Here is a 27032-nt window from a genome sequence, read left to right on the forward strand (position 1 = left end):
GGAGGTGTAGGATTGTGTCAGTGTGCGGGGATCGCTGGTCGGCGCGGACCCAGTAGGCCAAAAGGGCCTGTTTCCGCGCTGTATCTCTAAACTAAACTAAACTAGGACGATAGTCGTCGCTCTTAGCATCACCACTGCAACCCATGGAATCCATTTGTCCATGCCTGTAGATTTTAGATTTAGATTTTAGATTTAGAGATACAGCGAGGAAACAGGCCCTTCGGCCCACCGAGTCCGCGCCGCCCAGCGATCCCCGCACACTAACACTATCCTACACACACTAGGGACAATTTACATTTATTTTTTACATTTACCCAGTCAATTAACCTACAAACCTGTACATCTTTGGAGTGTGGGAGGAAACCGAAGATCTCGGAGAAAACCCACGCAGGTCACGGGGAGAACGTACAAACTCCGTACAGACGGCGCCCGTAGTCAGGATCGAACCTGAGTCTCTGACAGCGCTGCATTCGCTGTAAGGCGGCAACTCTACCGCTGCGCCACCGTGCCGCCCATAAATGTATTCCACGGAAATATTAACCTGTTATCTTTTCAGTTGCAGCTAGACCAGATATAGATTTTCAATATTCTTTGCATATAATGAATAGTTGGAGTTAACTCAACCCCAGTGCAAACAAATGACGTGACTTGCAAGCAGACCCGTTGAGCCTGAAGGCAATATTTCTCTTCCAATTGCAAATGGCATCACATGGTCCGGCAACTTGTGGAACGAGTGACGTGGTTGAAATCGTCAGGGTTTTCTCCGCAGCACGGCCCATACCCATAACCTCTACCCTCCGCAAGGACAAGGCCGTCAGGTGCAACAGGAAAACATCCGCTCCGTACGGCAGACAGCTGTGGAGGCCACGTCAATGGATATTTTGAAGGTGGAGATCGACAGATTCGTGATTAAGTTCAAAAACACTTTATTTGTCCCCGTGGGGCAATTTACAAAGGCACGTAGAATAGCACAAAAACTACGGGGGGGGGAGCAGTGGGACAGGGGTGGTTGGGAGTTGAGGAACTGGACAGGCTTGGGGACAAAGGTTGTCCTTCTCCTCTGTGTCCTACAGCCTGGGCAGCCAAGCCAGCGTCCTGAGGGGAGCCACTCAAACACAGAGACCAGGACGTGTGAGGGGTCGTGTAAAATCCTGCCAGCTGACCTTAGCATCTGCTGGTCGCATAGGGTGGAGAGAGAGGGCTCTGACAGGGAGTCCAATAATGTTGGAACAGACTGTGGCTGTGCTGAAGACTGTTCTGTTTCTGTTCTGAAGACTGATGGAGTGGAACCAGCAGGTGAAGGTGAACGTGATGACGTGCTCAATGAAGGAGCAGTAAAACGTTATGAGGATGTCCTTGCTGACCCCAAAGGTATTGAGCTTCCTCAAGAAGTAACGTTAGATAGTTCGTCTGTCCCTCTCTTCCCCCCCTCCCCCTTCCCAGTTCTTCTACTGTCTTCTACTGTCTTCCTGTCTCCACCTATATCCTTTCTTTGTCCCTCATATCGTCTGCTGTACATCAGTCTGAAGAAGGGTCTCGACCCGAAACGCCACCCATTCCCTCTCTCCTAGATGCTGCCTGACCTGCTGAGTTACTCCAGCATTTTGTGATACCTTCGATTTGTACCAGCGTCTGCAGTTATTTTCCTAGAGCTTCCTCAGGAGATACTGCCGCTGCTGGCATTAGTACGGGTGTCAGGGGTGATGGGGAGAAGGCAGGAGAATGGGGTTGAGAGGGAGAGATATATCAGCCATGTTTGAATGGCAGAGTAAACTTGATGGACCGCATCATTGTCTGAAGGTTGTTTAGGTCTTGCTGTGTGCAGGCATAGACCGCATCATTGCCTGAAGGGTGTCTAGGTCTTGCTGTGTGCAGGCATAGACCGCATCATTGCCTGAAGGTTGTCTAGGTCTTGCTGTGTGCAGGCATAGACCGCATCATTGCCTGAAGGTTGTTTAGGTCTTGCTGTGTGCAGGCATAGACCGCATCATTGCCTGAAGGTTGTCTAGGTCTTGCTGTGTGCAGGCATAGACCGCATCATTGCCTGAAGGTTGTCTAGGTCTTGCTGTGTGCAGGCATAGACCGCATCATTGCCTGAAGACTTCTCAACGGAATTCCGCATTGCACAATCATTAGCGAACAACCTCACTTCTGACTTTGCGCCAAAGGGAAGGTCTGTCAAAATGCCCATTCACAAACTGAAATGTTGACACGAGGCAGCCCCTATAGCCAGCAACGTCCCTTTTCGGCTGTTCATTCTGATGCTTGCAACGTAGTCAAATATAGCTCAAAAATACCTGTTGGTGATAGCAAGGAAATTCCAGCGTCTGCCCGCTTACTTACAGGTACGTTCACTGTCCTGTGCAAGATTGTCAAAGAGGAATGTTTAACCAAAGACAAGATTCATGGAGGGATGCCTCAATCAAAGTACCTCGCCAACGCACGCCTTTCCTCTCTCTCAAGGCATCACGTGCACCGCAAAATAAAATGGGACACAAAAGTCAAGAAGCATTTTGAAAAAGAGGTTAAATCTTTTTTTTATTATTGTTGTAAAAGTAAAACATTTGCATGCACATAGGGAAAATGAACAGTACACAGTCAGACAACATAGCTCACCCTTGGTTTCACTGGCAACAATCTTTGTTACGGCTATCACATCCACTGTTTAAAAAATGCCATTGCCTTGTTGTCCATATCACAGATCCAAAGAGGAAGACCACACAGAATGATACCATGTGTTCTGCTTCATTGTTGGTGCAATCTAAAACTAAACCCACTGCTCTGCACTTTCACCAATGCCCCAGAATGTCCTTTTGATTTAAGGCTTGTACTTAAAAGGTGCAATGATCTCCTGACCGTGGGCACAGAGAATTTTAGCTCTGCATTCAGCGATGTTTTGAATCCGGGCTCGACGGTGGCGTGATGTGAATGGAGTCAAGTTATTTCTCCTTCCGTAACCTCCAATGATAAAATACCACTTGGTCAACTCCCGCGGAACTTGTGGAACGTTTACATTTGTTTCCCGGATCGATGGATTGGAACCGGCACTCCAAACACTTGACTGGAGATATGAACATCCAGAAGAAATACGAGAAGACCATTCAGCCCTTTGACCCTGCTCCAGTCTAGCTGGCCACCATCTATCTCAATTCCACTGTGCTGCACTGTCTGGATTTCCCTTTCACTTTCAAGCATCCTTAACCTACATTTTGAGCATAAATGCCCGTGTATTCACAGCCTTCTCAGGTAGACTTTAAAAGATTCGCCACCAATTAAGTTTTAAAAAATGTCTCCTCATGTCAGTACTAAAAGACCTACCCCATATCCTGATCCCACGAGCCCATGAGCTGGATTCCCCAGCAAGCTGCCAGCATCTACCCTATTAAGCCAAACAGAATGTTATCATGTTTGAAGGAGTTCTTCAAAATTCTAAGGAATATATACACACACAACCATAGAAACAGAAAAATGGGTGCAGGAGGCCATTCAGCCCTTAGAGCCAGCACCGCCATTCAATATGATCATGGCTGATCATCTAAAATCAGTACCCCGTTCCTGCTTTCTCCCCGTATCCCTTGATTCCGTTAGCCCGCAGAGCTAAATCTAACTCTCTCTTGAAAACATCCAGTGAATCGGCCTCCACTGCCTTCTGTGGCAGAGAATTCCACAGATTCACAACTCTCCGGGTGAAGGTTTTTCCTCATCTCAGTCCTAAAAGGCCGACTCCTTATTCTTAAACTGTGACCCCTGGTTCTGGACTCCCCCAACATCGGGAACATTTTTCCTGCATCTATCCTGTCCAATCCTTTAAGAATTTTATATGTTTCTGTAAGATCCCCTCTCATCCTTCTACATTCCAGTGAATATAAGCCCAGTCGACCCATTCTTTCATCATACGTCAGTCCCGCCATCCCGGGAATTAACCTGGTGAACCTACGCTGCACTCCCCTAATAGTCCTTCCTCAAATTAGGAGACCAAAATTGCCCTCAATACTCCGGGTGTGGTCTCACCTGGGCCCTGCACAACTGCAGTAGGACCTCCTTGTTCCTAAACTCAAATCCTCTCGCAATGAAGGCCAACATGCCATTGGCTTTCTTCACTGCCTGCTGTACCTGCATGCCTACTTTCAGTGACTGATGTACAGTTAATAAACGGGGCACTCTACGCCAAGGTTAATCCGTTAGAAGGTAACATGAGCCCAACAGGAGAGTGAATGATCTGACCGCCTGTAAATTTGGCAGAGATTTTGCTCTCATATCGTCTGCTGTACATCAGTCTGAAGAAGGGTCACGACCCGAAACGTCGCCCATTCCTTCTCTCCTGAGATGCTGCCTGACCTGCTGAGTTACTCCAGCATTTTGTGAAATACCTTCGATTTGTACCAGCATCTGCAGTTATTTTCTTATACAAGCACACCCAGAACTCGTTGCACCTCCCCTATTCCTAATCTGACATCATTCAGATAATAATCTGCCTTCCTGTTCTTGCCACCAAAGTGGATAACCTCACATTTATCCACATTATACTGCATCTGCCATGCATCTGCCCACTCACCCAACCTATCCAAGTCACCGTGCAGCCTCATAGCATCCTCCTCGCAGCTCACACTGCCACCCAGCTTTGTGTCATCCGCAAACTTGGAGATGTCACATTTATTTCCCTCATCTAAATCGTTAATATATATTGTAAACAACTGGGGTCCCAGCACCGAGCCTTGCGGCACCCCACTAGTCACTGCCTGCCATTCTGAAAAGGACCCGTTAATTCCTACTCTTTGCTTCCTGTCTGTCAACCAGTTCTCTATCCATGTCAATACCCTACCCCCAATACCATGTGCTCTAATTTTGCACACTAATCTCTTGTGTGGGACCTTGTCAAAGGCTTTTTGAAAGTCCAGATACATCACATCCACTGGCTCTCCCTTATCCATTCTACTTGATCAACTCAACTTGTCCTCACGGAACAATATCTTATCCCAGGAATCAGTTTGTTGACTCTTTGCTGAATTCCCGTCTATTTCTACAAAGAAAGAGATCAAAACTGTGCCCATTACACCAGGTTAATAAACGGGGCACTCTAAGCCAAGGTTAATCCGTTAGAAGGTAACATGAGCCCAACAGAAGGAGTGTGAATGATCTGACCGCCAGAAAGATTCGGCAGAGATTTTGCTCTCATATCGTCTGCTGTGTATTATCCTTTGCATAATCAATAACTATCACACGTGGCATAGTTAATGCAAGCAGAGCAGAAAGATTAAACACCAATTAGAGTGAATGTTGTCATCATACAAGCACCTAATGACTTTCTATTAACATTTCCATCTTCTGTTTTTACGAGTTAGCCCATTTACTTCACACGTGCTAATGCCTCCATTAGAACAGCATGCAGAGAGGAATACAATAAGGAAAGGTGTAGCAGTCTTGTGTCTTTGGCGCGGCAATTTTCATGTTGAAAATCCTAATAATCATAAAGTTTGGGCATAACTACAGTGAATAGTGGCAGAGGGAAGATCACGAGAACCAATATATTCCTGATGCACTGGTTAGCCATAAGTAGACGTGAACTCATTCTTATCAAAGAAGCAACAGTTTAAAGCAAGCAGCGCCAACTGATAATCTTACATTCTCTACATGAAAAATACATAGAAACATGAATTTGTACATTTTCATTGCATGGAAACACACCGCATTGCTCAATTATATCATGACATTGCTGTTTCTCTTAAGTGGTTAATATTTTGAAGTCCCATCATCATATTGGTATCTGGTGTGGTGTGGTGTTATGGGAAATTTACTGATGCAAACATGGAAATTGGTAAACTCCACCGAGTCATTTTTGGACCACACGTCCAATGTCCTCCTGATGCACTATGGAAACAGATGGTAAGACAGTGCCCGGTCTCAATATTGGGAGCTAGAATGGATGGGATGTGGATATTGGTGAGTAATTCTTCATTTTAGATTATTTGTTTTCTGAAGTCTGTCACTGTGCAGAGGCAGCACTTTTGCTCAGCTGAGGTTCGGTGATACGTGCAGTGTCTTCTCCTTGCTTGAAGAGCGTTTGTCACTCATGTACGCTGTTACTGTGGCCATACCTTCAACACAGCCACCTCCCCCGTCTCTGAAGCTCTCGTGCAACGCCCCGTGCTCTATCGATCCCACAGTTGAGGACCTTTGCATCGTGGCACCCAAACAGTACTCACTGAAGGACGTCGAAAGGCTGATAACACTTGCGGAAGGACCTGCTGCGGGGAGAAAAAGGCTCCATTGCATGTATGTGTTCTTTTTGCTGCATTGCATTGCTTTTAGCCCTTGCTGCATTGCGCCAATGGACGAACAAAATAAATGCAATCCGGTGCAACGCCATTGACCAACACAGAACTGGAGTTGTAACTGGCAATTTCCTTTGCGCTTCTGCGTCCGTGTTCCTTTGGGGAACACTGCTTTTAAATGGCGCTTAATTTCTTCTTCAGCTGAAACCGTGGCAATTAATCAGTGCTTGGAATCGTCAAGAGGAATGAAGGCCGTGAACACAAGGGATGGAATGCTGTGGCAAAAGTCAGAAGCTGTAGGTCAACCACGTGCTGGCGCCCTTTGGCCCTTACATCAGGGACGATCACAATCATTTCAGCTGCTGGCAATTATTTGTGGGAATGGCAAGCAGTGAAAAAGGTCATGGTGGCATTGTTTTGCACCATGCCATATTAAAAGCCAAAGGCCAGGCCTGCTTTCAATGCAATCACATGCAAGGCTGTTTGCAGATGTATTTCAAAAGTCTTGTTGAAACGGGGATTGAATGAGCAGCTTCTGCATGGACCGACAATCACCGATAGCTATGGCCAAGGGGGAAATTACATTTACATTCAGGGGATGAAAATGGAACAGTATATGGCTGTCATCCTCAGCATTTCCTTCTTTAAAGATATTTTTGCCAATGGCTCCTTAAAATAAATTCTCTAGCTGCCGTGGGAAATAAAGGTACCAGCTTGGGATAGTCCGCTGGCAATTTGCCAAACACAGGCAAGAGCTAAACAAAAAGCAGAAACGGATGAAGATGAAGTTCAAGTTGGATACGAAGCATCATAACCTGGCTATGAACAAGCAGCTATCATAGATGACTGCTTGAGTTAACGGCTTTCATTTCTTTGCAAAGCATTTGCTTTATGTTTTGACAGTTACCTTAAGATGATTTTAAAATCTTTTTTTTTTAAAGCTATATTTGTTGTGCAGGTTTGTGAGAGAGGGTTGCATTTGGAAAAGCCGCTTTGTATTGAAAATGCAGAAACAATTTAAAGCCGCACTTTAAAGTCAACAAAATATTGTGCGCTCTGCACCAGTCGAAATGAATCTGCGTTAAAGAAGATGCAGTCCAAGCGGCATGAGAATAGCATTTTATTTTCAGAGGTAAATTCATACGTAACACGAATTTACCCACTTCAGCCGAACACAACTCATGTGAAGGCTGTTGCCATTCTCTGTCATCTTGTCGTTCTTAGAAACATAGAAAATAGGTGCAGGAGGAGTCCATTTGGCACTTCGAGCCAGCACCGCCATTCATTGTGATCATGGCTGATCGTTCACAATCAGTAACCTGTGCCTGCCTTCTCCCTTGATTCCGCTAGCCCCTGGAGCTCTATCTAACTCTATCTATCTATCTGTTCTTCAGACAGTAGGCTGTTCGTGGGCTGAACAGCCTAGTGGGCTGATCGTGCATGGCGGCATCTTGGTCAAAACCATTCCAAATCTATTTTAGACACAGCCCCTATTGCCAAAACAGAACCTGGTTACATTCCACATTTGAAGGAGCATTTGCCAGATGAACTGGAAGAGGCATCCATCTTTAGCAAGGACCATTGTCGTGGGAGAGAGAAAAAAATAAATCAGCTCCGTGCATTCTCATCAGACGAGACACTTCCTGCAGAACATTCTCAAATGCACCATCCTCAGCTGGGGTTCCATCTTGTGTGATTTACCGACTAGTTCAGCTACACTAAGCTCCAATATGTGTTCTGCTGCCTCTGAAGTATCAGGAGGCATGCAGTGCAAAGGTCAACTTTCAGTCTTGACTGACAAACAAATAAACATTTTTAAGGCTTTTAGAAGGCTGAATAAGTGTGTTAAGTGTGAAGAATGGAACAGCCCAGCCATCAAAGAAAACAAATTATATTGGGGCAAAATGTCAAACAATCAGAGATGGAAATGAAACAATTGCTGTTAATGGGAATTAATTCCTTTTCGTGCTTATTCTCAGGCAATTTGCTGCGCTAAAGTATGTGATTATCCATCCAGCTAAGTAAGGCCTGGTTGAATGTGACTCAATGTTGATTTTTTTTGGGTAGTAAAAATGTCATTAATATCAAAGGTCGATAGCCAAGACAATATCCCACTTGTGCCTTTGTTCACTTTCATTTCATGGAAATATTGGCTGTAAAGGACAAAAGTGTAAAATTCTCCATCAATGGCCCCTTGCACCATTGGTTCAAGATCAGATGCCCAGTCACCTGATCTTGGGCAAAATATGTCGTCTTCCCCAATGGGCAGGCAGGAGAATGGACGCCAGGTCAATAAGGTCTTCAGCGAGCAGACAGTTGTTGGTAAGCAGCTAATGGACAGCATTATCATGAGGCTTGGGTTTGGGGAATGGTGTTGGTGGGAGGAAGGAATGGATCCTGGCTTCAGAACTTAGGAGCCAATTGTGCTGATGGAAAGACACATGTATGGCTGGGAAGACTGGGAGAGGTTGGAACTGCAATTGTGGGAACAGCATTATTCAGTTAAGAGAAACAGACTATCAAATATTGATTAGTCAATAATTTAAGATCATCAGCTTTTTATTTACCTAATTCTGTACTATTTGAAATATCCAGATGCGACCAAAATATTCCCGTATAAATTGTCAGTTTTGGTATGAGAACAAAGGTCCATTTTATGGGCGACAACAAACGTTTTGTGCCAAAATACAAGTTAAAGCAGCACAATTGATTCAGCAAGGATTGCACCTGGAGACCCTCTCCATAATCTCTATTCATTGCCCAGTTAGAAATGTTTCAAGGGACAAGATTTGGAGACATCAAACCCTAACTGACTAAGAATATTCATTACTACTTTGTGGATTAGAAACACACTGGAGCTTTTCATCTTCCTAAGAGGGATGGGGAAGGAAGGGATTAGGTAACATTCTTTCGAGTGGAGAGTATACACTGATGAAGCCAAAACATTATGACCACTGACAGGCGAAGTGAATAACAGTGGTTATCTTGTTCCAATGGCACCTGTCAAGGAGTGGGATATATTAGGCAGCAAGTGAACAGTCAATTCTTGAAGTTGATGTGTTGGATGCAGGAGAAATGGGCAGGAGTAAAGACCCGACTGTCCAAACCGACTGTGGGAAGACGACAAGCCGGTGGAGGGAGTGTGATGCTCTGGGCAATGTTCTGCTGGGAAACCCTGGATCTGGCCATTCATGTGGACGTCAATCTGACACGTGTCACCTACCTAAACATCGTTGCAGACCAGGCACACCCCTTCATGGCAATGGTATTCCCTGATGGCAGTGGCCTCTTTCAGCAGGATAATTTGCCCTGCCACACTGCACACATTGTTCGGGAATGGTTTGAGGAACATGATGAAGTGTTCACGGTGTTGCCCTGGCCTCCAGATTCTCCAGATCTCAATCCGATTGAGCATCTGTGGGATGTGCTGGATCGACAAGTACGATCCACGGCGGCTCCACCTCGCAACTTACACGACTTGAAGGCTCTGCTGCTAATGTTTTGGTGCCAGATACCACAGGACACCTTCAGGGGGTCTGGTAGAGTCCATGCCTCGGCGGCTCGGCGCTGTTTTAGCGGCACACAGAGGACCAACAGCATATTAGGCGGGTGGTCATAATGTTTTGGCTGATCAGTGTATGATGTACAAGGCACTTGAGGTTACATGGCCCTTCACTGTCAATTGATTGTAAGATAGCATTGATCCAGGTTAAAGGTTAGGAGCTCACTAGTGCACTTGGTTTTGTGAGGGACTCTTTTGTACTATAAAAGTTACAGGGCATAAAGCAAGGGTATCCCTATACAGTTTTGTGTGCCTTGCTGTCAATTCCCACTCATTGTCCTCTATACATGTTTATAGGAATCCCTTTCAAACTCAGACAAAAGTGAAAGGTGCAAGCCGGCCGACATAACTTTGAAATCGAGGATCAAAGAGTTTCTTTTCAAAGCTGTGCTTTTTGTTTTCAACAGAAAACAGTGCTCACTCTTCAAGAACTCCTCCTACAGATTGCACGATTGTCACAAAGCCGATTGCAGTTCAGATCCTCAATACACAATGTATTTTGCAAAACAAAGCATTAACTTAATTCTCAAAGACTTTAACAGTGCTTAAGAATGGTCTTAAAAGTCCCCCAACATTAAGATGTTTTCAAACATTGGTCTGGGGGCGATTTTGGTTTCCTACTGCCCTACTCCAATCCTTGTGAATTCAAAGAACCTTCTACCAGTCAAGGTGCAAGTTAACTTTCTGCAAGCAAACCTGGGAATTAAATACAGCCTGGTGTATTCAAGAGCCGGGTTTCTTAATTAAAGAAAGGTTGTCCTCCAAAATGCCATCTACCAAAGCAAACATTTGATGAAAATCTTCCTTTAAGGCTGCAACAATGAATCATGTGGTGTTGCCGTGGTTACCTCCAGAGCACTGCCACTTCCTGTTGCTGGAGGCTGCCCAAGCTGAGGACTGGTCACAGTGATCACTTTGACAAACCTCAGCCTCCGCATAAGAAAAATCTTCTGAAGAAAAATCTAAAAAGCCACCCTTTTGATAAAGGTCGGGTTTGCCCAGAGGAGTCTTCACTGGCTGCCAAGCAGATATTGGGGTCACCAGTTGGTACCCGGAACAATGAGTGTCAGATCCTTTCACAGAAAGCCTGATGGTCCATTACTGTGCAGAGCCATTGCCAAAAATAGGGGTCCCATTCACAGTCGGGTGAAAGCCTAGAAGGCTATTGGAATCTTCTGTCATCTATAAAATAAAATTGCATAGATGTTATCAGAGGCATTTTTATAAACCTGTCTCCTACCCGGCCCCATTCTCTTTGGAAGGTTAATCACTGAGGTCAACTGGCAGATAAATTCATTTGAATTCAGACACTATGAATGTTTGCAATACCTCACTCTTTGCCCACACCGCAAGTGGGCCGATTAGGGATGGTCAATGGTTTGGTGAACTGTGGGCTCATTCAGGCTGCCCTGCACTTGGCTGCTTGTTCAGTTGCTGTGCCTGAGAGGAAAAAGATGCCCTACCTGCTATCATGGAGCAGAAGCATTATCAGTCATCTGGAGAGAAGCCATTATAAACCTGGGAGTTGCATCCTCAATCTTTAACGAGCTCCATTTCAGCAATCTCCTTTCCTGACCATTTGCTGAGGCAGCAGACAGGGTTTTCCAGCTCAGTTACTCTTTCAACACATTCAACACATGATCCTCAGCAACATCTTTTCTATAGGTTTCCACTGAAAGGAAAATAACAGGAAGGGTCTCGACCTGAAATGTCACCTATTCCTTTTTCTTCACAGATGCTGCCTGGCCCGCTGAGTTACTCCAGCACTCTGTGAAACATCACCTATCCATGTTCTCCACAGATGCTGCCTGACCCGCTGAGTTACTCCAGCACTCTGTGAAACATCACCTATCCATGTTCTCCAGAGATGCTGCCTGACCCGCTGAGTTACTCCAGCACTCTGTGAAACGTCACCTATCCATGTTCTCCACAGATGCTGCCTGACCCGCTGAGTTACTCCAGCACTCTGTGAAACGTCACCTATCCATGTTCTCCACAGATGCTGCCTGACCCGCTGAGTTACTCCAGCACTCTGTGAAACATCACCTATCCATGTTCTCCACAGATGCTGCCTGACCCGCTGAGTTACTCCAGCACTCTGTGAAATGTCACCTATCCATGTTCTCCACAGATGCTGCCTGACCCGCTGAGTTACTCCAGCACTCTGTGAAACGTCACCTATCCATGTTCTCCACAGATACTGCCTGACCCGCTGAGTTACTCCAGCACTCTGTGAAACGTCACCTATCCATGTTCTCCACAGATGCTGCCTGACCCGCTTACTCCAGCACTCTGTGAAACGTCACCTATCCATGTTCTCCACAGATGCTGCCTGACCCGCTGAGTTACTCCAGCATTTTGTGTCTATCTTCGGTGTAAACCAGCATCTGCAGTTCCTTCCTACATTTGTCAATGGAGAACAAACTAGGCTGGGACTTCCCTTTATAGAATGCTTTTTGACAATGTGGAACATCCCATGGGACTTTGCAAGAGACAGAAAAGGAGAAATGTTGGCAGGTGGTCAAAAGCTGTGTCAAAGAACACAACTTTAAGGTAAGGAGGTATGGCGATGGAGGAGTTTAGGAAGGGAATTCTAGAGCTCGAGGCCTTGGGAACTGCAAACAATGATGAGGGCTTTAAGACAAAGACCGTGACAGACTGGAACCTAAAGTGGGTCAGTCGGCACAATGGTGAAGGGCCAGGGCTGAACAAGGCTGGAAAGCAGAGGTCAGTATGAGTTTTCAGAATTCAGAAGATGGATCCCAGACAAGAGTGTCTTAGAACCGTCGTGTCCAAGGAGAATCAAAGCATGGATAATGGTTTCGGCAACAAATGACCAGAAGCAGGGGTGGACTTTTGCCATGTTCCAGAGGTGGAAGTAGACCACCTTATCGTTGCCATGGATTATATGACCAGCAGCTCATTTCAAGGTCATGACGACACTAAGACTTTTGTCAATCTCAGACTACTGGGGGAAGAGAGAAAGTCAGAGCTGGGCTACAGATGTGTGCGGTGGGGATTGTAGGACATGTCTGTGGCATACCTAACATTTGGAGGAAAGTTACATTCATCCAGTGCTGGGCATTGGACAAGCAGTGTGGAGGCAGTGGAAGAGTGGAGAGAGGTGGCGGTGAGATGGCCGTGTTGCATAGTGTACACGTGGTAACTGGAGGTGAAGTGGCTGAAAGGTGGGCATGAAGAACATATCCTTGGCAACACCAGAGGTAACAATGGAGACGCAGAAAGAGAAGCCATTGGTGACAATTCCCAGGCCGAGGCTTGGAAGATGGTGCGGTCAATCGCGTCACAGCCTGAAGGATTTACCTTCAGTTTAGTTTATTGTCACGTGTACCGAGATACAGTGAAAAGCTTATGTTGCGTGCTAACCAGTCAGCGGAAAGACAATACACGATTACAATCGAACCATCGCAGTGTACAGATGCATGGTAAATGGAATAACGTGAATAATGTTTAATGCAAGATAAAGCTCGATCAAAGATAGTCCGCGGGTCACTAATGAGGTGGATAGTAGTTCAGCACTGCTCTCTGGTTGTGGTGGGATGGTTCAGTTGCCTGGTAACAGCTGAGAAGAAACTGTCCCTGAATCTGGAGGTGTGCGTTTTCACACTTCTGTACCTCTTGCCTGATAATGACCAAATGTTTTGATTATTATTACATTGCGAAGGTATTTATTCACAAAATGTTGGAGTAACTCAGCAGGTCAGGCAGCATCTCAGGAGAGAAGGAATGGGTGACGTTTCGGGTCGAGACCCTTCTTCAGACTGATGTCAGGGGGGGGGCAAAGGAAGGATATAGGTGGAGACAGGAAGGCAGTGGGAGAACTGGGAAGTGGGAGGGGGGGGGGGGGGGGAAGAGAGGGACAGAGGAACTATCTAAAGTTGGAGAAGTCAATGTTCATACCGCTGGGCTGTAAGCTGCCCAGGCAAAATATGAGGTGCTGTTCCTCCAATTTCCGGTGGGCCTCACTATGGCACTGGAGGAGGCCCATGACAGAAAGGTCAGACTGGGAGTGGGAGGGGGAGTTGAAGTGCTCAGCCACCGGGAGATCAGGTTGGTTAAGGCGGACTGAGCAAAGGTGTTGAGCAAAACGATCGCTGAGCCTGCGTTTGGTTTCGCCGATGTAAAGAAGTTGACATCTAGAGCAGCGGATGCAATAGATGAGGTTGGAGGAGGTGAACCTCTGCCTCACCTGGAAAGACTGTTTGGGTCCTTGGATGGAGTTGAGGGGGGAGGTAAAGGGACAGGTGTTGCATCTCCTGCGGTTGCAGGGGAAAGTGCCCGGGGATGGGGTGGTTTGGGTAGGAAGGGACGAGTGGACCAGGGAGTTACAGAGGGAACGGTCTCTGCGGAACGCAGAAAGGGGAGGGGATGGGAAGATGTGTCCAGTGGTGGGGTCCCGTTGTAGGTGACGGAAATGTTGGTGGATGATTGTGGATGTTTGCAGTGACTGGCTATGTGCATATTAACTGTTGCATTCCCTACATTCCATCAGTGACTACACTTGAGAATTCCTTCTTTGTTGGACTATTATCTGAATGGTGGCCGATTAGGAGAAGGGGAGATGCAACGAGACCTGGGTGTCGTGGTACACCAGTCATTGAAAGTAGGCATGCAGGTGCAGCAGGCAGTGAAGAAAGCGAATGGTATGTTGGCATTCATAGCGAGGGGATTTGAGTATAGGAGCAGGGAGGTTCTGCTGCAGTTGTACAGGGCATTGGTGAGACCACACCTGGAGTATTGCGTACAGTTTTGGTCTCCTAATCTGAGGAAAGACATTCTTGCCATGGAGGGAGTACAGAGGTTCACCAGATTGATTCCTGGGATGGCAGGACTTTCATATGAAGAAAGACTGGATAGACTCGGCTTGTACTCGCTGGAATTTAGAAGATTGAGGGGGGATCTTATTGAAACTTACAAAATTGTTAAGGGGTTGGACAGGCTAGATGCAGGAAGATTGTTCCCGATGTTGGGGAAGTCCAGAACAAGGGGTCACAGTTTAAGGATAAGGGGGAAGTCTTTTAGGACCGAGATGAGAAAGTTTTTTTTCACACAGAGAGTGGTGAATCTGTGGAATTCTCTGCCACAGAAGGTAGTTGAGGCCAGTTCATTGGCTATATTTAAGAGGGAGTTAGCTGTGGCCCTTGTGGCTCTAAAGTGATCAGGGGGTATGGAGAGAAGGCAGGTACAGGATACTGAGTTGGATGATCAGCCATGATCATATTGAATGGCTCGAATGGCCTACTCCTGCACCTATTTTCTATGTTTCTATGGGAACTTTGAAAGGAGCCATGGAAATGCAAGTCTTTCTTTCTTTTACAAAAGCGTTTGCAAAACCCTTGCTTGTGCTTTGTTTTGGTTGTTTCTTTCAGTTAAAAATCGTCAACCGGCTGGGTGGGTGGGCGGCAGCAAGCAATGTCGTGTGAGGGAACTGGGCATGTCCTCACAGGAGCCGAGGTATTAAGGTTGGGGTTTCTGCACTCTATCTAGCCCGTGAGGAAAAACACAAGCAGCTCTTCTGCACGGCAAATTAAAAAGACTTAATATTGCCTGACCACATCTCTCAGAAATGTCAGGAAGCACTTCACATGCACTTGGTTGCTATGAAGTTCAATGTTTCTATTATGTAAACAAACTTGACAACCACTTTGCACAGAGTAACATCAAACAAACAGTAACAAGTGTATCTGTTTCTGGCACCTGAGAGCTTTCTCCAGAATAGGCAGGCGTCTGAAAATCAGCATCGCCACAGTGGGGGTCTCCTTCAGCCTTGAGCTGGAGAGTCAGCAGAGGCTGAGGTCAGGTTTCTTGACTGAGACTCAAATCCACAACCTTCTTACTCATGGGGTGAGCCACAGCTGAAACCCAGCATGAAATTCCTCTGTGATTTTAATGAAGCCGTTAATCCATTTTGTAACTGGCTTTCATGAGGTAGAGTTCCATGGAAATGACGGTGCCTTCTGCCTCAAGTCCATTCTGCTGTTCGTGCTCAACCCAAACCTCTTTATCTCACCCCATCAAGATAACCAACTAATCCCATTTGTGTCCTTATACTCTCAGAGGCAATTTACAATGATACAGCATGGAAACAGGCCCTTTGGTCCAACTTGCCCACAATGACCAACATGTCCCATCTACACTAGTCCCACCTGCCTGTGTTTGAGTCATATTTCTCTATACCTATCCTATCCCTGTACCTGTCTAAATGTTTCTTAAACATTGTAATAGTATCTAAATGTTTCTTAAACATTGTGATACTAACTTGATGGATTTTAAGAGATAGGAGCAGGAATAGACCATTCGGCCCGTTGAGCGGGTTCCACAATCATGGAGATCATGGCTGGTCTTCCATCTCAGCATCTATTTCCGGCTTCAATTTCCTTCATATCCAGGAATCTATCATCCAGCATAAAAAGAGGCCCTTCGGCCCACCATGCCCATGTTGACCATCAAGTACCTATCTACATACAGCATGTGGGCTGCAGTCTCTATGCTTGGTGATTCAAGTACTCGTTTATCATATCATATATCATATATATACAGCGCGGAAACAGGCCTTTTCGGCCCACCAAGTCCGCGCCGCCCAGCGATCCCCGCACATTAACACTATCCTACACACACTAGGGACAATTTTTTACATTTACCCAGTCAAATTAACCTACATACCTGTACGTCTTTGGAGTGTGGGAGGTTAGACCTACTGATTTCCATTTTGAATGAATCTTTGATAGCCATCTGATGTAGAGTGTTTCATAGATTCACCACCCTCTGATTGAAGGAATGTCTTCTTATCTTGCCTACCCATTATTCTCAACCTGGTCCTCTAGTCCCAGTCTCGTTACTCAGGGAAAAGATCTTTCCCAAACCCAGCCGACAAACTATGCAAGAAAGTTGTAACTTTCCTGTGATTTATTTTCATTCCTTTCAATGGCAGGGAATGCTGTCCCACTTTACTCTCTCTCCTTACACAGTAAACCTGCCGTCTCTGGAACCAGTCCAGTGAATCTTTATTAAACTCTCTACATTGCAGGTCCCTCCTTGCTTTGGTGAGCAGACCAAAACTGTGCACTAGAACATCTGGGAGATTGTTTGTGTCTTCCTTAGTGAAGACAGATCCAAAGTACCGGTTCAACTCGTCTGCCATTTCCTTGTTCCCCATAATAAATTCACCTGCTTCTGTCTTCAAGGCACCCACATTTGCCTTAACTATTTTTTTCCTCTTCACCTACCTAAAGAAGCTTTTACTATCCTCCTTTATATTCTTGGTTAGCTTACCTTCGTACCTCATCTTTTCTCCCCGTATTGCCTTTTTAGTTATCTTCTGTTGCTCTTTAAAAGAGTCCCAATCCTCTGGCTTCCCGCCAATCTTTGCTATGTTATACTTCTCTTTTATTTTTATACTGTCCTTGACTTCCCTTGTCAGCCACGGGTGCCTCTTACTCCCCTGAGAATCTTTCTTCCTCTTTGGAATGAACTGATCCTGCACCTTCTGTATTATTCCCAGGAATACCTGCCATTGTTGTTCCAACATCTTCCCTGCTAGGGTCTCTTTCCAGTCAACTCTGGCCAGCTCCTCTCTCATGCCTCCATAGTCCCCTTTGCTCAACTGTAATACTGACATGGGTCGGGTCGAAACCCTTCATCTATTTAACCTTTTGTGCCCCATCATTGTTCTATTTATTCTTTGTTTGTACCCCCAAATATATATTTGAGAGCTCTTTGTATTCATTCATGGGATATGGGCGTCACTGGAGAGGTCAGGATTCATGACCATCCCAGGTCATGATGGGATTGGACTTGGATTTCGACACTGTGGAGGACGATCTGTTCCAACTGCAGTTGAAAGGCCTTGTGTTTCAAAGTGTGCGTCCAAAGCAGAACCAGCTAATCAACCTCCGATGGTCTCCACCTGGCTGCCAGCTCTGCCACAAAATTGGGCCGTAAGGTTTTATAAGAGGAAGTTATGTCGTTCAAGGTAGAAACTGCGGTCTACACTGCACATTGAAAGGGGAATTGCATTTTACTGAACACGAACAAGGAAGTAAAAGATTATTACCTCAGAATAGGTACCATCAGTGGTTAACACCATTTTTAGCATAATAATAGATTCCGAGCTCATTGCCTTTTTCCCCCCCAATTTTGCAAATTTTTATTTTGAGAGTGAACTGGATTTGGTCAATAGGCCAATAATACATATTCACAATTTTCTTCTGCCCTAATTTGCTCTTTCATCGTGCTTCATGAAAAGAATTCCTGCTTGCCACTTTCCTGCGTTAATTCTGTTCTTCAAAAATGAATACATTTAGAGTTGCTCAGCCAAGCATCGTTTTTCTGTCACCTGCACGCCAGCAAAGCTGGGACCATTGAGCAATCGAGGTCTCTCACCTCCTCTCCTGGCACAAGGGATTCATCATCATTCAAGGTGGATTACCGCAGTGGTCAACATAATCCCCTAATGAGCGACTGGGCTTGTATACACTAGAATTTAGAAGGATGAGAGGGGATCTTATTGAAACATATAAGATTACTAAGGGATTGGACACGCTAGAGGCAGGAAACATGTTCCCGCTGTTGGGGGACATAATAATATATTCCTTTATTCGTCCCACACCGGGGAAATTTCCAGAACATGGGGACATGTCCAGAACCAGGGGCCACAGTTTAAGAATAAGGGGTAGGCCATTTCGAACGGAGATGAGGAAAAACTTTTTCACTCAGAGAGTTTTAAATTTGTGGAATTCTCTGCCTCAGAAGGAAGTGGAGGCCGATTCTCTGGATGCTTTCAAGAGAGAGTTAGATAGGGCTCTTAAAGATAGCGGAGTCAGGGGGTATGGGGAGAAGACAGGAACGGGGTACTGATTGTGGATGATCAGCCATGATCACATTGAATGGTGGTGCTGGCTCGAAGGGCTGAATGGCCTCCTCCTGCACCTATTGTCTATTGTCTGTCCAGCCAAAGCCATCAAAACTAAAGATAGAGGTTGGAAGAATTGGATACAAAGATGGCAGGTGCTGGTCAATCTCAAAATTCTCAAGTGGTTTCATCGGGAATGTAGTGGACTATTTGCCCTTTAAGTCATTTACCCTTTAACTCAATCAACTCATTGCTCACCCAACCTCAACTCCATTTCTTTGCCACATTCCTTGCTATCCTTGTCCAATACCAATCCATCAGCCGTGGCCCTGAACAGTTCAGTTATCTGAACATCCATAACCATTCGGGAAGGAGGATTCCACATTTCCAAAATACCAGGAACGTGCTGTGTTTTTATAAAGCTCTCTCTGCAAGAGGGCATCGACCTCTAAAGGATTCTCGAGTGCCCAGAATGCTCTTCATTGCCCAAACTTTCTCCAGTGTGGGCTAAATCTAGACCTACTCCAGATCTAACATTGAAAAACAACTAAACAAAACCCCAGCAGATCTGATAAGAAAGTAATTGTTCGGTTGTTAGGTAACCACCGTGTTTTGGTTTCAAACATGAAAATCTTGGACTTACCTTGAAGAGATCAACAGTGCACCAGCTGTTTGGTTCCTCAGGGTGTAAGTGTGAGTATTTGTTCATATGAGACAACGGGACCGTAGTTGTCGGGTGGAATGCAGGGAGGTTTGTCTTCTTCCCACCCCCACTGAAAAGTGGGAATGCTCCCCCATTTGGCTGGTTGGCACCAGGGAGCCAGTCCGTCTGACTGCATGCCTCGTGTCCGTGACCAGCGAGGGCAGTGCTTGGATGACTGAGGTCAAGTCTGTTGCTCTGTGGAGGAGCAGCAACACAGGGAGGGGCACTGGATGGTGAATTAAAGGGGGCTGTGTTTTGCTGTGAGTTAACCCGGCAGCTCTGTGCAGCCTTCATGTACCCATAGCTGATGCTGCAGTTTATTGAGGCAGCTGGGTTTAGTCCGGTGACTGGGGCTGGGCCGGGATTGCTGGACTGCTGGTGATAATGGTGTCGGTTGCAGTACTGCGCGGGGAGTTGTCGACTGCGCGGCTGCCTATGCTGTTGCAGTTGAAGGCTTGGTCTGCTTGCCCGCTGCTTCTGCAGGGCATGCTGCTGTCCATATTGCTGCTGCATGGGGCCAGAGGACTGCGCATACTGCTGCCGCAGTGAATGCGACCAAGGCACGTCCTGTTGCTGAAACACGTCCTGCTGTGGCATGCTTGGTGCTCCATTACAAGGCCACAGAGCTTCTTGGGGCAAGTATCTTGCCCTGGAGGACTGTTGAGGAGTCGACGACGGCAGGCTCTGCTGCAAGTGCAAGGACCCTGTTAGTGGTGACCAGGTACTTTGCCTCCTTGACATTCCCGAGCATTCCGGCAATTGGTCCCCTGTGCCTAGATTATCTTGCAATCCAGTCGGCTGGTGCAAACTCTGCCCATTCATCTCCTTCTGCTTCAGTGATTCGTGGACGTAGGACAAAACTTGGTCGTTTGTCATCATGTCATTCAGAGAGCATTCTGCATCCACACCCATGCTCAATGTGCTCTCCACCCAATGCATGAGCTCCAGGTCTTCTGGTGCCAAGCTCTCCAGTACATTGGGGAGCCCAGCTAAGCCCTCACCATTGTCACTTTGAAGGATGTCATCCAATATGGACAACAGGTCCTCTTCCTGCTTACTGCTAGGATCTTCCTTTTTCACATTATTGTCCCCGTTCAGAGGGCCTGGTGCACTGGCTACTGAAGCACTGGCAACTGCTCCGCCGATTCGGCTGAACGAGTACTTGGGTTCCACCGCCGGGTGGCTGATGTACACCGCCTGGTCCTGGCTCATCATGGCTCCAAGGAGTGAGTTGGGATCCACACATTCACTCTGCGCCATGCCAAGATCATCGTTCTCAGATGGAAAGGGGTTGTTGAGCCCAAGCAGAGGGGAGCTGCTGTCGTACAACACAGCCTCTCCGGTCGAGAACGGTAGTTGGAATGGCATTGTGCGCTTCTGAAAGTGATCCAGCCCTTCCTTATCCCTGTGGGCAAATAAGTGAATTACACAATGGAGCAGCAGAAGTACATCCAAGCACGAGTTATTGTGAATTACTGAATGGAGCAGCAGAAGCACATCCAAGCACGAGTTATTGTGAATTACTGAATGGAGCAGCAGAAGTACATCCAAGCACGAGTTATTGTGGGAGGACGCATCGGCAAGATGTAACGCCAGATCAATGTGACAGAAAGGTTCACTATCAGTTTATTCACAGTCACACAGCATGGAAACAGGCCCTTCAGCCCACCAAGTCCATGGTAACTATCAAACACCCATCTGCAACTATTCCCACTTTATTCATTGATTCATAAGTCATAGGATTCGGCCCATCCATTCCACCATTCAATCGTGGCTGATCTATCTTTCCCTCTCAGCCCCATTCTCCTGCCTCCTCCCCATAACCCTTCGCTCCCTTGTGAATCAATTATCTGTCAAACTCCACCGTACACATTTCTCCCCACGTTCCCCTTAACTTCCCATGTTCCACCTCTCGTCGACATACGAGGCAAATTGCTGTGGAAAAATTAACCCGTCAACTGTAAATCTGTGGGACGTGGGAGGAAACCAGAGCACCTGTAGGAAACCCACAGTGAAAACGTGCAAACTCCACTGAGCCAGCACCCACGGTCAGGAACAAATCTCCACAAGCCGCGTCACTGTGCTGTGTGCATTGCAGAAGTTCAACTAAAATTCCTTTCAGGATGTGGGCATCAGTGGCAAGACCCGCATTTAATCCCTATCCCTACTTGCCCTGAATCAAATTGGCTCACCAGGCCGATTCAGAGGACAGTTTGGAGTCATATTTAGACCAGATTGGGCAAGGATGGAAATCCTGCTTCCCTGACGGACATGGGCAAAGCAGAGGGGTCTTTATGGCAGAAGGTAGTTCCACTCACCCTTCATATCCAGTTATTTTAATAGCTCAAGGTCATCCCCAGTTGCAAGAGCGGGATTTGAACTCATGTCGAGGGAATATTAGTCTCGGCCTCCCAACCTGTGAGACTGGATGCTCCTCCTCCACACCTTGCACTTCCTCGCCCTGGTCCACCGTCCGGACACTCAGTGGCGGTCGGTGTTGCCTTCCGGTCGCGAGGGAGCCCCGCGGTGGGGGTCCCTGTACGCAGGGATTCTGCCCCTCTACGTCGGGGACCTGGGGTGGAGAGGACTGCACCCAGGAATCTCCTGCAACCTGTTCCTCGCGGTTCACAGACTCGCCAACCGCCCGCCATGTTGCGGACTGGAGGAGTCTGTGTACCGCGTGTACATGGAGTGTGTGAGTGTGTGTATCACGTGTACATGGAGTGTGTGAGTCTGTGTACCACGTGTACATGGAGTGTGTGAGTCTGTGTACCACGTGTACATGGAGTGTGTGAGGTTGCAGGCCCTGTTCCAATATCTAAAGGGGCTGCTCATTGCCTTCTGGCTGCACTTCACGCCCGCCACCCTCATCTCTGGACCCCCTGTGCGTAGGGGAGAGGGTGGGGGGGGGCTGAAGATGTCCTGGTTGGGTTGGGTTGCTCCTGGGCCTGGCCAAGCTGGCCATCCGCGAGTCACGGCGCCAGGCGGAAGTGGGCTCTGCCCGAGCCGGCTGCCTGCCCCTTTTCTGGGGTTACGTTTCGTCCGCGCCCGGGTGGTGTTGGAGAGGGGCCGCGCGCTGTCCACGGGCACCCTGGGGGATTTGTGGGACCGCGGGGCGTGGATGTATCCTGGACAAGGATTGTAATATAGTTGTATAATAGTTTCATTTGGTATATTTGTTTGTATTGTATTCTGGGGGTGGGTTCTGTTTTGTTTTACTGCATTGTAAATATTGTTTTTAAATAATTTAATACATTTTTTGATATTAAAACAAAACCTGTGAGACTGGTAGCCCATACGTCACATTATCCCAACCAGTAATGTTGAATAACCAGGATAGTTTTATTACGTGGATGAATTAATGAAATAAAGACCAATTACAATGGGGGGGGGGGGGGAAGTTTGCAAAAATTAGCTATCACATCTAATCGTGAAATAAGTGCTTGCCATATTTATTTCAAACCCAATTTTCTTAAACAGCTCAAAATGTTGACTGAACTCAATACACAAGCTCTAACGGCATCAAAGAAATCACATGAAGATCTTCAGTCTACATACGTTAAGAGTCTCTGCTTTGCGATGATGCAATCTGGCTGCCCATTCTTATAGACCATTCGAGCATCTGCCTGCACCCAGATCCAGATGTTCTGCTTCGTCAGTAGTCTGAAGATAGTTAATCCACTCTCTCCTGTCTTCATCACTGGGGAAGACACAAGTGAATGGTTAGAAACCACTTTTTTTCCGCACAAAGAGTGGTGGGTGTATGGAACGAGCTGCCGGAGGAGGTAGTTGAGGCTGGGACTATCCCAACGTTTAAGAAACAGTTGGACAGGTACATGGATAGGACAGGTTTGGAGGGAGATGGATCAAACGCGGGCAGGTGGGACTATGTAGCTGGGGCATGTTGGCCGGTGTGGGCAAGTTGGGCTGAAGGGCCTGTTTCCACGCTGTATCACTGTGTGACTAGTGTAGATGGGACATGTTGGGCGGTGTGGGTAAGTTGGGCTGAAGGGCCTATTTCCACGCTGTATCACTGTGTGACTCTAGTGTAGATGGGACATGTTGGGCGGTGTGGGTAAGTTGGGCTGAAGGGGCTGTCTCCGTGCTGTATCACTCTGTGACTAGTGTAGATGGGACATGTTGGCGGTGTGGGTAAGTTGGGCTGAAGGGCCTGTTTCCACGCTGTATCACTGTGTGACTCTAGTGTAGCTGGCGCAGGTTGGGCGGTGTGGGTAAGTTGGGCTGAAGGGGCTGTCTCCATGCTGTATCACTATAACACTAAACAGCCCAGACTAGGCACCGTAGTGTGGGCAGGAAGTGTAAAATGGAAAGGAAAATTATGAAACAAAGCAGGGGAAATAAAGATGTGTATTTCTACAGCGCTGTTCACGACCTCAGGCTGTGCTTTACAGTCATGAAGTACTTTCTGAAATATAGCCATGGTGGCAGTGTATGAAATGCAGGGGCCAATATGCACACAGCAAAACCCCACAAACAGCGATGTCATGATGACTGATTTTTAATCAATTTTGATAACCTTGCTTGAAGAATCAATATTAGCCAGGGCAGGAGGCAAGGTCCCCTGCCTTTCCTCCCTGTGAACACAGCTTCCCCCCATCCCAAAAACATCTGGGTTGGTAGGTTAATTGGCCGCTGTATATTTCCCCCCAGTGTAGGCGTGTGGAGGGAGTTGATGGGAATGTAGGGAGAATAAAGTGGGGATTAGTGTAGATAGGTGGTTGATAGCCCAGTGGGCCTAAGGGCATTGTTTCCGTGCTGCATCTTTATATGACTGTATGCAAATACACACAGCGGATCTTTACAGCCACAGATGGGTAGAAAGGAGCTTCACTCCACATCCCATCTGAAGAACAACATCCACGACAGTGCTCCTCCTGTGACGATTAGATGTAGCATTAGGTGAGGATCCAATATATACAAAATGTGGTCGCATCACAGAGGACAGCACCGTGGCACACAGCGCCGGAGACCCGGGTACCATCCCGACTACGGGTGCTGTCCGTACGGAGTTTGCACGTTCTCCCCGTGATTGTGTGGGTCTTCCCTGGGATCTCCTGTTTTCTCCCACACTCCAAAGACGTACAGGTTTGTAGGTTAATCGGCTTGGTATAATTGTAAATTGTCGCTAGTGTGTGTGGGATAGTGTTAGTGTGCGGGGATCGCTGGTCGGCGCGGACTCAGTGGGCCGAAGGGCCTGTTTCCACGCTGTATCTCTGAGCTAAACGAAATAATTTTCTCATCGACTTCGGCACATCTGACATTTAAGTAATTGAGCCGCCATCAAGCGACTGTTGTCACTATTTAAGTTGTCAACGACTTAAGCCACTGTAAATAAAATGGGGGATGACAGAAGGTGAACAATGCCCATCAGTGATTTCCTCCCCAGTTCCAGAACTGCTACTTACACCGAACATGGTTGTCAGCACAGTAAAGCATGTCGAGAGCATGGATAAACTGGTATCCTGATCCTCTCATGCACAGCTCCAGCTCTGAGTAACCCAGCACAATCCGAGCCCTGGAAACAAGAAGCCAGCAAAGGGGTTAACCTCATAAAAACATCAGCCACATTCCACAATCAAAGAAAAAGAACGAGTGAATTATTGAACAATCACTGTGAGCAGAATGCTGCACGGCACCACTAGTAGAGCTGTGTCCATCACGGCCTTATGGACTGCCTGATACACTCCTATTTCCATTTGGTGTAGGAAAATAACTGCAGATGCTGGTACAAATGGAAGGTAGATACAAAATGCTGGAGTAACTCAGCGGGTCAGGCAGCATCTCAGGAGAGAAGGAATGGGTGACGTTTCGGGTCTGAAGAAGGGTCTCGACCTGAAACGTCACCCATTCCTTCTCTCCTGAGATGCTGCCTGACCCGCTGAATTACTCCAACATTTTGTGATACCTCCTATTTCCATTTCCCTCACTTTCTACCTGCATCCAAATACTTCATCGACCCTTGCAAGGAATACAGGGCAATTTTTTAAATGGTCAGAGGACTGGGTGAGACAGTCATCCCATGAAAACAAACGTGGAGGTGTCACAATGGCAATTTGCTGAGGTTGCTGTTAAGCTGGGGAGGAAGTGAACAGTTAAGCTGAGGGGACTAACGAACAAATCTATGTAGGAAAATAACTGCAGATGCTGGTACAAATCGAAGGTATTTATTCACAAAATGCTGGAGTAACTCAGCAGGTCAGGCCGCATCTCAGGAGAGAAGGAATGGGTGACGTTTCGGGTCGAGACCCTTCTTCAGACTGATGTCAGGGGGCGGGACAAAGAAAGGATATAGGTGGAGACAGGAAGACAGTGGGAGAACTGGGAAGGGGGAGGGGAAGAGAGGGACAGAGAAGTGTCACCAGCTGCTTAAACTTTGGTGTCATTTACACCAGGATCTTGATCAGCTGCGCAAGTGGGCTGAGGAATGGTTAATGGCATTCAACGTAGATAAGGGCGAGTTGTTGCATTTTGGGAAGTCAAACCAGGGCCGGACCTACACAGTAAATGGGAGTGTTGTAGAGCAGAGGGATCTAGGAGTCCAGGTACACAGTTCCTTGAAAGTGACGTCACAGGTAGACAGGGGGTGTTGTAGAGCAGAGGCATCTAGGAGTCCAGGTACATTGTTCCTTGAAAGTGGAGTCACAGGTAGACAGGCAGTGTTGTAGAGCAGAGGCCTCTAGGAGTCCAGGGACATTGTTCCTTGAAAGTGGCATCACAGGTAGATAGGGAGTGTCGTAAAGTAGAAGGATCTAGGAGTGCAGGTACATAGTTCCTTGAAAGTGGAGTCACAGGTAGATAGGGTGATCAAGAATGTTTTCGGCACATTTACCTTCATCAGACAGGGTATTGAGGATAGAAGTTGGGATGTTATGTTACAGTTGTACAATGCTGAAACTGGCAGCAAAAGGTGGTCAAAAAGCATCCTGTGTAAATCCTGCACCTCTGCTTAGATTAATAGAACCCCATCTGGGATGTCTCCAAAGATTACAGAAGGGTCTTGATTTAAGTTTTAGTTTTAAAGATACAGCATGGAAACAGGCCCTTCGGCCCATCGAGTCCACGCTGACCATCGATCACCCGTTCACACGAGTTCTACGTTATCTCACATTCTCATCCGTTCCCTATACTTTGGGGGTAATTTTACAGAGGGCCGATTAACCTACAAACCTGCACATCTTTGGAGTGTGGGAGGAAACCGGAGCATCACGAGGAAACCCACGTGGTCACAGGGAGAACGTGCAAACTCCACACAGACAGCACCCGAGGTCAGGATCAAACCAGAGTCCCTTGTGTGACGTGAGGCAGCAACTCGACCAGCTGTGCCGCCCTAAGGGAGTCTGAGGGGCTTTAATAATGTTGCGGTAATTTAGGAGAACGTTTACGAGAACTGCAAAAATAACTAAAATATACTCAGCGGGACAGGCAGCATCTCTGGAGAGAAGGAATGGGTGATGTTTCGGGTCAGGACCCTTCTTCTCTCCAGAGATGCTGCCTGTTCCGCTGAGTTACTCCAGCATTTTGTGTCTACCTTCGATTTAAACCAGCATCTGCAGTTCTTTCCTACACACTAAAATATACTCAGCAGTTATCTGCCTTGGTGGA

The 27032-nt window shown here is 46.9% G+C and overlaps 1 protein-coding gene across 1 annotated transcript in view; it reads right to left on the reverse strand.

The window, feature by feature from the left end:
- Positions 1-507: 507 nt before the first annotated feature.
- The window catches only part of LOC144612019 (aryl hydrocarbon receptor-like), a 113281-nt gene continuing 86756 nt past the window's right edge, over positions 508-27032 (reverse strand). The window contains exons 8-11 of the mRNA XM_078431464.1: positions 24836-24945; positions 22968-23109; positions 19350-20814; positions 508-11016 (exon numbers count right to left, since the gene is read on the reverse strand). Coding sequence (XP_078287590.1) covers positions 10933-11016; positions 19350-20814; positions 22968-23109; positions 24836-24945 — 1801 coding nt within the window. The 3' untranslated portion in view covers positions 508-10932. The remainder of the gene's footprint in view (positions 11017-19349; positions 20815-22967; positions 23110-24835; positions 24946-27032) is intronic.

Source organism: Rhinoraja longicauda, chromosome 42 (genome assembly GCF_053455715.1).
Source record: "Rhinoraja longicauda isolate Sanriku21f chromosome 42, sRhiLon1.1, whole genome shotgun sequence".
Classification (NCBI taxonomy): Eukaryota; Metazoa; Chordata; class Chondrichthyes; order Rajiformes; family Arhynchobatidae; genus Rhinoraja; species Rhinoraja longicauda.